The 14,734-nt window shown below is 43.3% G+C and overlaps 1 protein-coding gene across 2 annotated transcripts; it reads right to left on the minus strand.

The window, feature by feature from the left end:
- Nucleotides 1–227: 227 nt before the first annotated feature.
- LOC138265799 (nucleoside diphosphate kinase B-like) lies at nt 228–14,533 on the minus strand. 2 transcript variants are annotated; one of them, XM_069213856.1, is made up of 5 exons: nt 14,380–14,533; nt 9,709–9,847; nt 9,422–9,523; nt 2,312–2,424; nt 228–473 (listed from the first exon to the last, which is right to left on the minus strand). In XM_069213856.1, the coding sequence occupies exons 2-5, from the start codon at nt 9,841–9,843 to the stop codon at nt 350–352; spliced, it is 474 nt and encodes a 157-aa protein (XP_069069957.1). In that variant the 5' UTR covers nt 9,844–9,847; nt 14,380–14,533; the 3' UTR covers nt 228–349. The 2 variants fall into 2 exon arrangements, with proteins under 2 accessions (XP_069069957.1, XP_069069956.1); XM_069213855.1 differs by having other exon boundaries at nt 14,239–14,505.
- Between the last annotated feature and the right edge of the window lie 201 nt (nt 14,534–14,734).

Here is a 14,734-nt window from a genome sequence, read left to right on the forward strand (position 1 = left end):
CATCCACATAAAGCAAGACTGCACCAGTTGGGGCCCCACACAGGACCTTCCCCGTAGCAAGGTTTGTAGCGCACATGCTGTTGTCAGTCTTACCATTGCTGACACATTGAAATACCAATAAAGAAATTTAAAAAAAAAAAAACTGATCACCCTTTTAAACTTCTGTTTACATTGCACCCAACTAAACAGGAACATGCGAGGTCACAAAACACCCATAAAAGCAAAGATGCCCGGCAAAGTGTTTATTACAAATTGCTTCGAGCTGAGAAATACAAGGCAATAAAAAGCTTAAGGTGCTCCCCCAAGGGAATGATCTTTAAACGAAGAGGTGATGATGGGACCCTTTGCCTCAGTTCCCCTCGTTGATCCATTCGTTGGCGCAGCTAGTGTAAGAAATCAGCTCTTCTGGCTTGAACCACAAGTTGATCTCCTTTTTGGCACTTTCCACAGAGTCACTGCCATGGCATATGTTCCTATGGGAGGAAACAGACATTAGAGTGCAAAGAGCAGCACCTACATTTGATGCACACCATTACGACAGTTTGAAGGGTTCACAAAACCGAGGACAATGCAGATATGAGAAACCTGAAGACTACACATACTGGAAAAAAATAACAGCAAATTGATTGACATGTGGGCTTGGTAAAAACTGCTTTCGATACAAGTAGTTTTAACATTTTGGATGGTTTCGTTCAAGTAACCTGCCTGCATCAGAACAAGATAGGTCCGTGCCCACAGTCAGCAATAAAGGGACTAGGAGGCAGAAGAGATTAATGTGCGTGTATTAATTTACCGTCATCCCACACAAAAAGCTTAAGGTTGGACTACTAGGGAAAGAGTTGAAATAAGAATGGAAAAAAACACACCACAAATAGATAAGCTTTCATTGTTCACTTAACTGAGATGCGATTTGAACGAGCCGGTTTCAAATCAGCCTCGCATGGCAGTCATTTCCATATCAGGCAATGTTCTAGTAGGGCGTGGGGCAAACATGGCTGCAAGGCCTCTGCCATGGGAACAGGGGTAATTTGCCTATGTTGTCCCGGAGTCCGTCCGCGCTGCTATGGTTCTGCAAACTGGGCCAAATACGCCCTCAGCAAGTGACTGCGATACATACATCACAGCCCTCATGAATAATTGAAAAGCACAAGCTTAAAACCCCAATCACCAGCTCTAGAACCGACTGTTCCAACTCAGTTTACAAAAAGGTACTTTAATCTATGCACAAAACAATACTACAAAGGAACTGATCATACAAACACTGGCAATTCTGATACTACATCTTAAATCTGTCGTCCAATCTCTATGAAAATGTTGCTGTTGGCAGACTGATAACAGGTGTCTACCTCCCTTCTGGCACTCAGTGGTTAGATCTATCACGAAGGACCACTGGGGGTGGGAGGGGCAACTTGCTCTCAGTGCACTGGATAGTGATAACAGAAGACCAGAGGCAGGCCTCAGCTCAAAAGGTTCTTTTTCACATTGAAAAAAAGCTACTCTTAGCCATAGAGCCAAGTGAATTTCTAACAGAGCCTCGTCTACTTTGCCCCCGCTTTAAAGGCAGGGTCTCCTCCATCCAGCTTCGGGAATATGCTTATTTTAGAGGGAAAAGGCTTGTTAAACATTCAAGTCGACAAAGCCTAAACACTTTACATAAAGCAGGAGATAAAAACAGATGCCCGTTCCCTGTACACATTGTTCCAATCTGCTTACGAGGAGTCTGAAAGGATGGCTGCCACTGAATTATCAAAGTAAATGCCTCTGCAACGAGGAAAACTGAAAAAAGCTGTGTGGGGGGGCCTGGGGCAGGCGGGTTGGGGTTTAAGGGAGGCCAACCAATCTGGAATCAGAACACATTAGCCAGCAACTGCCAGAAAAGCCAGCGAGTAAGCTGCCTTTAACAGACTACAATCGACTAAAACCAACACTCCCATAAACGCAGCACTAGTGCAAATAATGCAAGTCTCCATTGCGTGGTCAGTCTCACCTGCAATTCTTTAAAACTACACACTTTGTATTAAGGCAATCGTGTTCTCGTTTGGAGTTTTTTTTTTTTTTTTTTTTTTTTTACACTGGCCGTGCACTCTGGGGCCAAGGAGACTTTTCCCGGAAAAGGGGGGAGGGGGGGGGGGGGGGGGAGGGGGGTTGGAGTAAATGCATTAATTAGTCCTCTGTACCAGAACTGCACATTCTTACAGCAGCAATTAATCACATGAGAGCAATGTTCATATCCACAGGGAGTGAGTGACTCCTTTGATGTCAGCAAAGACGTTCCTCCCTGGGCCACATGCACACCATTTCCATCACGTACCTGCCAACCTGGACGCAGAAGTCTCCCCGGATGGTCCCAGGCTTGGAATCAACAGGGTTGGTCTCTCCCAGCATTACCCTGCCAGTCTTCACCACATTAAATCCTTCCCAGACCTGAAAAAAAGTAAGCAGTAACCTTCAAGCAAAAAATTGTCACATGGTCAATTAAACACAACCCATTGTGTTTGTCCACTGGAATTCCACTGCACAGAGCTCCTACTGTACATATTCTACCAGTAAATGTATGGCATTCACGTGGAGTGAATTCTCAAGTTAGACTACCCAAGCAATCACATGGGAAACATTAAAGCTTGTAAGAACTGCAAAACATTATCAGGGTGATTCTAATACATGGTGCTGCTTTTACTCAACTGAATGCGAGACTGAAGAGATGTCCCGTATGCGCAAGTATCAAGTACAACAGATCAGCTTGCATGGAGGCTCCATCTTACCTGTGCAGTCAATCTGAGCCCCAGTTCCCATGTTTGTCATGTGCTGAATAGTTGCAGAGCAGCATATGCCTACACAAAGGTAGGCAGAGCAGAAATAAATACAGGATTTTGATGCCTGTACTTGCTCTTTTGCTGTCCCTCCCAACTAGAGTACGGATAGCACTCCCCCACATACCCCCCTCCCAAAAGGGAATTAAAACTTGCCAGGGCAAACTTGAAGGAGAAAGTTAGTGGTGATTCAAATAAAGGATCAATGATGCATCTTGCCAGAAAAATCCTTACAAAATTAATTGTGGTGTAGACTGTGGCTGATCTACAAGTCTCCAAGCATGATATGCATCTGGAAAGACACTGTTCTCTAGCGGAACGTGCACAGACTGCACTGTGCAAAAGATGATAGACATGGAAGACCTAGTCTGTTCTTTGTGGCCAGATGGATGGCTGTTGACAAATTAAGATTTGGTCATGTGAAAGGCCAGAGTCTGCTGGTAGTCAAGCCAAGTTACTTTGTCCGACTTACCGAGGCTATAAAAAAGGTACATAAATAAAAAAAAAGCATAAAACAGTTACATAGGCAAAATAGACATTAAAAATGAAATATAAAATGCATTATTATTTGATGAATTAAAAAAATTCAGTGACCCTATGAAAGTCGGCAGCAGCTCATCCTCATCAAAAGAACCCACATCACACCCCACCTCAAGAAGCTACCACCCACTCACCCCAGCAATTCTGGAAATAACTCAAGACCTGGATATTTGAGTGAACAAACCATGCAACAGCCAACATCTCCAGCACATCAAGAAGATTTGATGCACTTTAATGTTGATTAATTAACTTCTAAGATATAGGGCTTAAACTCCCTTAACGTTTCTGTATCTTAGTGTTGCAGTTAGAAAGGAGCAAATGCCACAAAATGTCATTAAGAGACTGGAGATGCATCCCAAAGTTTGCTAAAAATCAAGGGTTTTAAAATAGTGATACAAAAGTAGGGTTTCTAACTTTTTTAAAGAAACAAAATGGCTAAAAGTCCGTTCTGAGAGCCCATCACAGGGATATGCTGATGTCTGGCACCCCCAGTAGACCAAAGTACTAAGGAAGCTCATTAACATCGACGCAGTATCCACCCTGAACCAAAATAGGGATGTGTTCAACTCTCCAGCTACTTTGAGACCAACCAGTTGCTTCATTCAACACAATCTGGATTTCACCCAGGCTACAGCACCAAATCCACACTGGAAGTGCGATACCATTAAAATGACGAGATGCCCATCTGCTGTTCCCAAAACCGGCATTGTTAGAAACACCCAGGTAGTTAAAATCATACACCTTGCCAAATGAGTGCCCCTTCACCATTAATCTGCAAAGTTTTCTTGTCTGGCCCACATGCCATAATGTGACACTCCCCAAAGCTGGTGACCAGGTCAAGTAACCCTCCTTAAGAGTTAAATGATTCTACCAGCAGAGCTCGAAAAATCCACTTGACCACTCATCTTTTTTGATCAGGTCGAGCTTTTCTCATCCCTTTTGGCAAGTTGCCACTGAACAGGTGTTGTGTTCAGTTGAAAAGTGGAAGGGCTATAAAAGATGCCTTTAAATAGTGTTATGTCAAATTTGCTCTGTGTTCACAGAGAGGTCAAAAGTCAGTTTTTCTTACAATTCATTTTCCTTCTGACTGCAGAGTTCCAGGACTTTGATGTGAACTGTGGGACCGGCTGCTTAAAATGTAAAATAATAAGGATATGGGATGTCAGGTTTTTCCTAACAAATTTAAATGTGTAAGTATATTTCAGTAGTTTGGAAGGTCCTTTGTTTTGTGCGATTAAAAATATTTCAGTAGGATGAAAATGAATCAGAATACTTTACATGTTGAGGTGCAAAAGATGTTTTCTGAAACAGAATTTTCAGAGATTTATACACTATAGTTTTCAGTAATTAGCAGATAGGTTATTGGACATTTCTTGGAATGATAGTGTGTAGATGACAGTATGTTACCACATCATGGTTTAGTAATATTTATTAAAAACAGAAACACTTCTGCCCTGATGGCAATGTTAGTAAACTAAAGTCCTAGGTTATGTGGGCTAGACCTCATGGGTATATGGGCTAGATTCTTGTGATACATGCAGAAAGCTTTAGTCTACTTAAACAAAAGATTGTTTTTGTACTGCAGAAATGCTGTGCTCACATAGGTGCGATCATATGAGATTAAGAACAAGGTGACTAAACTATTTGCCTAGGATCACAATTGGAGACCTGTTTACGGATCAAGTACATTACAGTTAGGTCGAGTAACATGATTTTTTGAGCTCGGACCAGCGTACACAATTCCTTGGGATCTATGCCCCAAGTACTGCATTGCCTGCATAAAGCAGCACCAGTATAGGGACCCCAAGACCATCACTGGATAGTTTGGTTATGGTGGGGCACAGGTTGTTATTACAGGTGGGGTCTGAAATAAACCCTTGGTGTACCCTTAGGGGTAAGAGGAGGGAAGGGGTTAACAGTCCAGACATTTTTCCTGTAGAACCAAACCCTCACTACTAAATTGTGTAGTTAACACGAAATTCACTAATGCGGCTTCAACCCACAAATCCAACAACATCAGCCACAGTTTAGGTCAATTGATAGTCAAACGCTATTGACAAATCCATAACAGAAGCAGCACCTGGCGACAGTATACTTGCCAACAAAGGTTAAAGCACTGCTCCACTGTACCCAGCCCCTGGCAGAACCCAAACTGAAAAGGACAAGATTTTGGAATAGTTTGCCCAAGTGTAAGCTATTAATCACCCAGGCGATTATTTTGACAGAGCCATCAATAAGGCAGATATGGAAGGAGGGGAGCATAGACAGGTTATTTGCTGGGTGGTCTTTATCAATGAAACGTCCGCTTACTTAATCCTTCTGGACTTAAGTTATAAAACTTAAGAATCAGCTTAACACAGTTTGGGTTCTTGAATGTAACCATGTAAGATGCCTGAAGACCTGAACATCAGTGCCTACACAAACTAAGCATAATTCTACTTTCAACATGTAGACTATACAAACTACTGCAACAGATTGCTTCGACACCAATAGATGTGTGCCCACAGGTAGTGTAACCAAAGACTTTCAGCAATGCTTATGTGCGAGTAGGTGGCACCATATGGTTCTGCAGCAGTTTGAAAGAGCCACACAAGCACTATCCAATGTGCACCAACAACTATTTCTAGGTTCCTGTGCCCTAGACTAATCCAGAGCTCCACTTCCACCCACATCTTTGACAGACCCCAAGCAGGCTAAAAACGGTGTGCCAAGAAAGTAATTTCCCCAGAAAACGTCAGGATTCAAGCTGAGCCCCAAACTGCTGGAGACAAATGTGTCATGGACCTAAACGACATGTGCCTCTGGTCCTTGCGCTACACTTACTCAGTCAGGCATTGGTGCAACCTTATGCACCCAAAGACAAACTAGGATCAATAGGCAAAGCTTTAAGTAGCCAGACTCAAGAGGCTGCATTTGATAAAGGTTCTGCTCTTGATTGCAGTCATGTCTTAGGCCCCGCACAAAGGTAGTCACACTCAAAATCTGCTGGTAGGTTGAAAACATACCATAAGCACAAGAAAGTCAAGCAGGCCTCTATACCTCCACTTAATCTGGCAAGAGACTGCAATATCACCTAAACAATCTGATGTTCTGTCAATCCTTGCAGGCCCCAAATTCCCCAAGCCATCACTGACACGGCAGCAGTTGCTACCTTCAAGTAGGCAATGCTGTAGATTTTCTAGAGAGCCCCCGGCCGGACTTCTACCTGCAGACCCTCCCCAGTGCAGAACTCCTTAGGTTCCATTCCTGGCCTTTACTAGAGCTGGTTAAGACTCCCACTTTGGTGCAATTCAAATGCCAGTAGTACCAGATTAAAATCTGGAGTTTTTACCCTGAACGAATACCTAATCACACCAGCCCTGCAGTATTAAATAACTAAAGCACACCCAGTGGTTATGCGGCCAGACTTTCAGCTTCTTCCTTCAAACCAGCTCTGTCAGACAACAGAAGTCAACTTTGGCTCAAACGTGTTCCAGGATCATAGCCAATGTCTTAACACTGACAAGGAGGGGGAAAACCTGGTCTACCCTTCATTATAAAGGAGGGCTGTATTTTGACTTGCAAAATGCCAAGGGCCTAGATACCTCAGAGCTTGTCTCACTATCTGGTATAACAGAAAAAAGTGCACAGAGCAGGAAAACACCTAGATTTACAGTTGCCTACTCTGGAAGCCAAAGTCAACTGGACTTCCTAGAATACAAGGCAAACGAAATCTGAGCCACTGCTACCATTTAATGACGCCCTTACTGTCATGGCCACTTGGTTCAAGTCATGTTCAGCAGACCTTTGCTTAGACTGTACAAACGAGATGAGTTTTTTCTTCTCAAGACGCAGAGAAACACCAATCTGAGCGACCGGAAAACAGTTTGGCCTTGAAAGCCTTACTATCAACCACTAAGGAAAGGCCGGCACATATCTTAACAAGCAACATGACTAAAGTGGTACAGCAATATGTATGGTGGTGTAGTACATTGTGCCAGGAGGCTATACATCTGAAGTGGCAAAACAAGCATCTTTTTGGTATTCAGCCACCTATCTGTACCTTAATACCAAAGGTAGATGCTGGCTGTAGACAATGAGTGCAGGCTCCAACCTGAAGTCACACAGGGTATTGATTCTGCAAAGGGGGTGTCACCTCATCTCTGGACACCTTTGGGGTGCTCCTAGATGGGATGGTCTGTTCTCTCCGTGTTCCCTAATTTTCCCACCAGACTTGCTGCCAAAAGTGGAGCTTTGTCCAGGGGGTGGCAACTCCACCAGTTGGAGTTGCCCTGGGGCACTATAACCCAAGGCTTGAGCCTTTGAGGCTCACCAACAGCTGGTACGGCTCCTGTAGGGGAAAGTGTAAAGCACCTCCATCGAGGACAGGCTTTGTTTCTGACCACTGAGAGCACAAAGGCTCCCACCACATGTGGTCAGAAACATGTCTGAAAGTGACAGGCTGGCAAAGACCAGTCAGTCCAGCTTTAGTAGTTTGGCTAACATACAGGGGCATCTCTAAAATGCCCCTGGTGCATTTTTTCAATAAACTCCACACTGTCATCAGTGGGAGTTCACTGTGCTAAGTTGGATACCAAACTGCTCAGCATTCAGTGAAACCATTTTGGAGCTGTGGAGTTCATAATGACAAACTCCCAGACCCTGTACTCAATATGGCCACACTGCACTTACAGTGTCAAAGAATTAACTTAGACACATATGGTTCCTGCAGCTATGCCCTCACCTGTGGTATAGTGCACCCTGTCTTAGGGCTGTAGGGGTGTCTTACCTTTTGCCACAGGCAGTAGTTTGTGGGCATGGCACCCTGAAATGGTGGTCATGTCAACTGCCTGTTTCTCCCCACCAGCATATACAAGCTGCAAAGGGAGTGTGCATGTGCTTGGTGAGGGATCCCTTAGGGTGGCATAATACATACTGCAGCCTTTGGGGGATCTTCCCTGGCCTTGGGGCCCTTTTGTACCAGGTATACGTTTTACAAAGGGAATACCTGTGTGCAAAGGGTGTGCCAATTCTGAAAACAACAAAGGTACAGATTTTGGGAAAGAACACTGGTGCTGGGACCTGGTTAGCAGGATCCTAGCACACCGTCAATAAAAGTTGGCATCAACACCAGGCGAAAAGTGGGGAGTAGCCATGCCAACAGTGGCACTTTCCTACACATTCATGAAACATTCACCTTGAGATTGATCTGACAGGAGGGACTTTAGCCTATTTGTTTCTCAACATGTAAGAGGACCCTACACCATTGGGTGGTCCCATCCATTCCTAAGATGAGGAATCTTCAGTTTGAAATATCCAGACAATGGTGCTACTTGGTGAATAGTAAATGCAGATTCCTCACTGTCCTCCACCTCTACTGAGGTGTCTGCTGATCACCTTAAGGTCCCAAGTTAAGTAGTCGCACCATCACTTGTAAATAGATTTTTTCCTTCAAATGTTATATTTGAGGGAATCGAAAAAGATCAAGACATGGATGTCAGCAAGCAGGGGTGGGGCTTATGTGAAGCTCCACAACACTGTATGAAGTCACCATGAAGCCATATAATGCCACCCACTTGTACTCCGGGAGGATTGCTTAAAAAAGTCTCTGGACCCAATATGGTGCTAGGGAATATTCTAGAGGAGAAATCTGGCTACAATATGGACTATTAACTAGAAAGAGGTTACCAATGTTAATTACCAATTTATAGAGAGCTAGGGAGGAAACAAAGGGCTAGGACAACATGATGTATGAGTAAAAAGGAGTTCATACTGGTTCAGCTGCAAGACTATTGTGCACTGAAAACCGAGGCAGGCTCATCCAAGAGGATTTACCCCAGGTAGTTCCCAGAAACTAGGGCCTGGTTTACCTCAGGGTATAAAACACGGATCTTTTAGGACATACTTTAGTCTTTTCATTCCACATTCTAGGAAGCTGGCTGGAGCCAACTCAAGAATCTTTATTGGTATGAGGAAATTGGCATTCTAGGTCAGCACACAAATGCCATTTAAAAAAAAACTTTAAATGGAAGAGTAACTCCATATTTTCAGAGTAGTAGGGATATACACATCATAGACCATTCTACACTCACCATAGGCACAACAGGGCCGGAGCCCATGTATTTAACCAAACCGGAGTAGAAAGGGCGATCCTTCAGGTCAATGTAGTGTTCCTTCAGAAGTTCATCGGAAGCCTGCAAGCGGCAAAGAAAGTATTGTTACCTGGATGATGAGACCTCAACCCTGGTCATGCCAGTGATCTGAGCACAGCAGTTCACACCCAATTTCACAGTAGATCATTACCCAATTACGGTGTATGCTTAGTTAGACCCTATCACTTGTGTACACAAAACGCAAACAAACCAAAGACTACTCTCACCTGCATAAACTTCATTGCCACCATTCGGTAGCCCTTCTGCTCAAAGCGCTTGATTATCTCTCCTACCAGGCCCCGTTGAACGCCATCTGGCTTGATGCAAATGAAGGTACGTTCTGTAATACCGTTACCAGACATGTTCCTAGAAGGCAAGAGGGTGACAAAACTTAACATTGTTCATAATAAGGTGTACATCTAAGTAAACAAATTGGGCTCCCTACACAAGTCAGCTTCAAATCTAAAACTTTTCACACAAAAACTAAGGCATTTTTGTTAATCAGTCCATTTTTTATCCGACCGAGTTAAAAAAAAAAAAAAGCACTTCGCAGAAAAAGCAGAAGCTAGCATATTCAAAAGCACAATTTAAACCACAAAACTGGAGATTCTAGAATAAAGTTAGAGCTGCAGATTAAATAACTTCTAAGGTAGTCTGACTTCTCGATCACTGTAAGGCTATCCCATTATTCGGGCACAGCAAGGAGGTTACCCAGGTCAGGAGAAAACATGCCTGTTCTGAGTTGTGAAATACACAAATCCTAAAGAGTGACAAATATGTCTCCTACATTCCTCGAACTACTGTAGGGGATAAAGTACCCCCTTCCACACGAGTATCGTCTGTCACTGCGGATTACAATGGACAGAGAAAGGAGGCTGAAGAATGAGGCGAATTGCAATATCCTTCTAATGTATTAGAAATGTTATGTTATTCCTTATAATACATCTTCAAACCATCACCCCTCCCACAAACCACTTATATCAGTGGTATCTTGCACTTGTGTTTATTACAGACATGGATAAAGCATCACCTGCACTGCAAACGTGTTTGCAAAATTAAAATTCTAATTCAAATCAGATTAAGAAGGTTGTGACTCAGATTGTGCGGATACATGCAGAGATCTGATTGTTCTGGTCATTCTATACCATGGAAAAACATGGTGCCATAAATACCTTTCTACTGGTCACATTTTGTTATTCAAAAAAGATCAGAAGACGGACAGTTCCTGTTTTCCTTTTTTAAACTTCTGCTGAATGATGTTCCCGATGGCATGCCTTTCACCTTGGCTGCTCGCACCATATTGAGAGGTCAGAATTCAACTGCAATAACTTAGTTGAGCAGAAACATTATTTCTTAATTACAGGTGAACGAAAGACTACTCCATTGGCGTACATTATATGGATATTTCAAGTCACCAAGGAGATCCTTGATCATGTAAAACAAGAAAGCAGATGCTGTTCCTTTATAAATTCACATAACTCAAGGTGACATGCAATAGCCTTCTAATGTATTAGAAGATACTTTATCCCTTGTAAGTACGGCCACACCACCACCGTTCCCACAAAATGCTTAAATCCTCAGTGTTGCTCTTCATATGAAAGAATGCCCGTACACGTAATTGCGTTATCTACTGCCAAATAAACACCAAAATGCAGTTAAGATATGTTGCTTAAGGATGCTGGAATTCGTTTAATACAAGTCAGATTTTTAAAAAGTTGTAGCTCAGAATGTACAAGCCTGCAGAGATTTTTCCCTATAATTACACAAGAGACGGAGCTAGAACGTGCCTGCAACAAACAAATCGGAGATTGGCTTTTATACATGGATTATGTACTCTTCCATGTATTCTAAAAATATCAAACCAACTGAAAACAGAAAACTGCAGCTAAACGAGAATCGAGACTATGGCAAATAAATTTCAGGAAGAAAAAACCCTCAAAGGCATAACTTAATCCTTTAGGTTCTACATCCTAGGTGCACTTCCTGAAGAGTAGATTTCCTCAAACCTAGCATTTCAGAAATGTTGCACCGGATCAGGCATCCAAAACAAACGTTTCAAGGGCAAATACAAACATTAGTCACACATACATATTAAAATAATGGAGAGATGACGTTAGGCAGGACGAAGGCTAAGAAAAGCGTGAGGTTGCACAAAATTAGTACCTCTGAATAGATGTGGGACTTAACGAGCAGGTACACAAGGAAACTGTTTACAAGCCCAACACAAAGAGCTGATACTCTTTACTCTGATTAATCTCGTTCTGCAGGAGCCATCTATAACATTCTCATGGGAAATGCTGCCAAGTTACATTTCTGAGTCATCGTGAACCTTTAAGAACTGTTGACCAGCTGATATCTGGGTTCCAACCTCAAGTAGGGATTAAGCAGCCGCAGACAAATAAGCCGTTGTGTAAAATGAATGTTTACTGGACCCGTGTTGCATGTGCGCTTCTTTATAGTGGAGTCCCACTAAACACCCTACTTTCGGCAAAATTACGAGCTTAGTCCATTTATAATAGATAATGTTCCTGGTTCTGGAGAAAATATGACTTCGGGTTAACATGAGTTTATCTTTACTACATCAGATTTTCTATATAAACTCGCCGCACTTGGCTTGTAGATGACATGCTGTTGGCCTACTAAAACTGACAAAATTCCATCCATTTTGCTCCCAAGATATGATTTTTTTTATCCAACACTTAACACGCTGCGCTTGCAGGATATCATTTCACAACTGTGCAAATGGTCATTACCATAGAACTCCGCAAATACACATCAGCGTGCGGGCAGGCTTCCCGACACATCAATCCCGGACAGTGGGTGGCACACCCGTCTGGGAAACACGCCAGTCCGTCGTAATTATTTCCCTTCCAAACTTAAATATACTTTCTCCGCATGCCACCGATGGCTTCTGCAGGCAGCTAGACTGTTATCTCTAAAAACGAGGGGGTTGGGCGGTCTCGAAGGCATGGATTACTTCAATGCACTAATCCTAGTTTCCCGATTTCACCCACACAAAACGCTTTATAAACCGTAAACTCTAGCTGAGATTTGATCCCCGGGGAGAGAAGGCACAAAATCATTTCGCATGTGCTGCCACCACTACTTCACTTGCAGTCACAGCGGGCCACCGTTACCACAACTTCATAGCCACAGAGCCGTGGAAGCGCAGGGTCGAGCCAGAACACGGTACCAGTCTTCAGTGTAATTTAACAGCGGCGGAAAGCCCCCACAGTCAAGTGTCCTAAGGGGGACACCCTGCTCTGAAAGCTGGGCTACTAGACGTTTGAAATCACAGTCCTTAAGGATAACATGATATCAATTCATAATAAGTCAGACCTTCGAATGTCCAAGTTAAAGGAACCGTTTTGTCCGCTAGTCAATTATAAGTCCATAGTATACATTTGTGTACTACACAAGCAGTTTATACAATATTCCTAGCTCGAACCTAGTGGCTGAAAATGGCATCAATAACGGTAAATCATTAAGCTGCAGCATGCAGGGCTTCCTAAGAAAGAAAAGTGCTAACGTGAGAAGACCCGATACGAGGATGTCACTCATTCACACAGGAGCTACAGAAAAACTGGAAGGCCCTCTCCTATAAACCCAACATGTTATCTGTGGGTAGGGCCATCCTTAAACTGCCATGTGTACTGAAAATATATTTTTACAGAAAAAAAGTTGATGCAAGACCCTTCTTTCGGATTACTACATAGTAATGCATCTGGACGACACAAGTAGATAAGATGCATTCAGAAGAAACCCCCATAAAACATATTACAAAGTTCCTGAGACTATCCGTTCGTTGCTATGCATAGTGCCATATACATAACCCCTTGTCCCTGTCGGTTTATGCTAGACTTTTATAAATCGGGAACTTACTCACCCCCACTATATACACTCAAAAAACGAGAGCATTCGATATTTCACCCATCCCCGCCAAAAAACAAAAAAACGTTCTTACTGTAACAAACCTGTTACAACTCCGATCCACACAAGCTCTCAAACTCTTATTAGGCACTTAAACGTGCCACCAGAATTAAAAAAAAAAATCCATTATTTTGAGAATAAATCTAGACCACCACCAAAAGAAAAAACTACGTAAACCTTCAACCCACTTCGATTTCTTCCTTAGACTTCTGTCCTTGCTCATTCGATATGACGTCCCCTTTAACCCCAAACAGTTGACCATTTAAAATAGAATGTAAACTGAAATAAAGTACTTAGACAAAAATCACTATATACACCAACAGGTGGCCAATCACTAATAGCAGTGCGATATAGTCCGTAAAAAGCTAGCAGAACAGAGAACCGGTGAATCATCACGGAAATGCGTGCGTTAAACATCTACCACTACTAATGACAAAATAGGGCTCCTCAGAAGGAAGCGGGTGCAAGGGATAGTGCGAAGCTACAAGTCTCCATATATTACAAATACAAAAAATATGGGATAAAAAGTAAGCCTGCAAGTAGCATCGTAGGGCACTCCGCTTACCATTTCGGAACGCGGCAAAGCCCAACCACCTCCCTACCACCCAAGAATAGATAGCTGCAGCCAGCATCATGAAAGATAAGGACAAAAAAAATATTCATATTTCAGGAAGCGGGCTCAGCTATCCGAAAAACAAGGAACCAGGTTATGGCCATGCATCCATTTCAACGGGTCATGGTACACAAAGGGAGCGCGGGTTCACATATAGAGAAGCGGTGACGCTCAGGCAAAGAAAAGTCATCGCCGCACCGTTAAAGTGTTTTACCTTAAAGGGTGGTAGGTACGAGTACGGCAATTACAATTGAAGAATAGGGTGTGCGTGGAGGGAGAGGAGTTAAGGAGGATCCGAAGAACTGCGGAAAGGAAAGAAGTGTTGCTGTAAACTGGATTCTAAACTCTGTTGTACCTGCTGCAGCAGTGCTATATTTCCTTTTTTTTTAAGTTTGGGAGTGCTATATTTCCTCCGTCGATGGAAGCAGCGGCAGGCAAAGGAGAGCAAAAGAGAGTGGGAGAGGCAACCGGAAGTTATATGCTGCCGGTTTACTGACGCTTGACGCTCCCCCGTCCGAATCTGTACCCCCTACGTCAGAGGGTGCTTGTTCATTCAGCTGCTTGCTGAATGTTTCAGCTCGGGTGCCCGTCTCCGCTCCCCCAGCGCGATGTTGCGCATGCGCGAGGGCTCACAGCAACACAGATTCAAACGAGGAGTTTAACCCCGTCGCTGCCAATGTTTAACCCCTTCGCTGCCAGGACTTTTCCTT

Source organism: Pleurodeles waltl, chromosome 11 (assembly GCF_031143425.1).
Source record: "Pleurodeles waltl isolate 20211129_DDA chromosome 11, aPleWal1.hap1.20221129, whole genome shotgun sequence".
NCBI lineage: Eukaryota > Metazoa > Chordata > Amphibia > Caudata > Salamandridae > Pleurodeles > Pleurodeles waltl.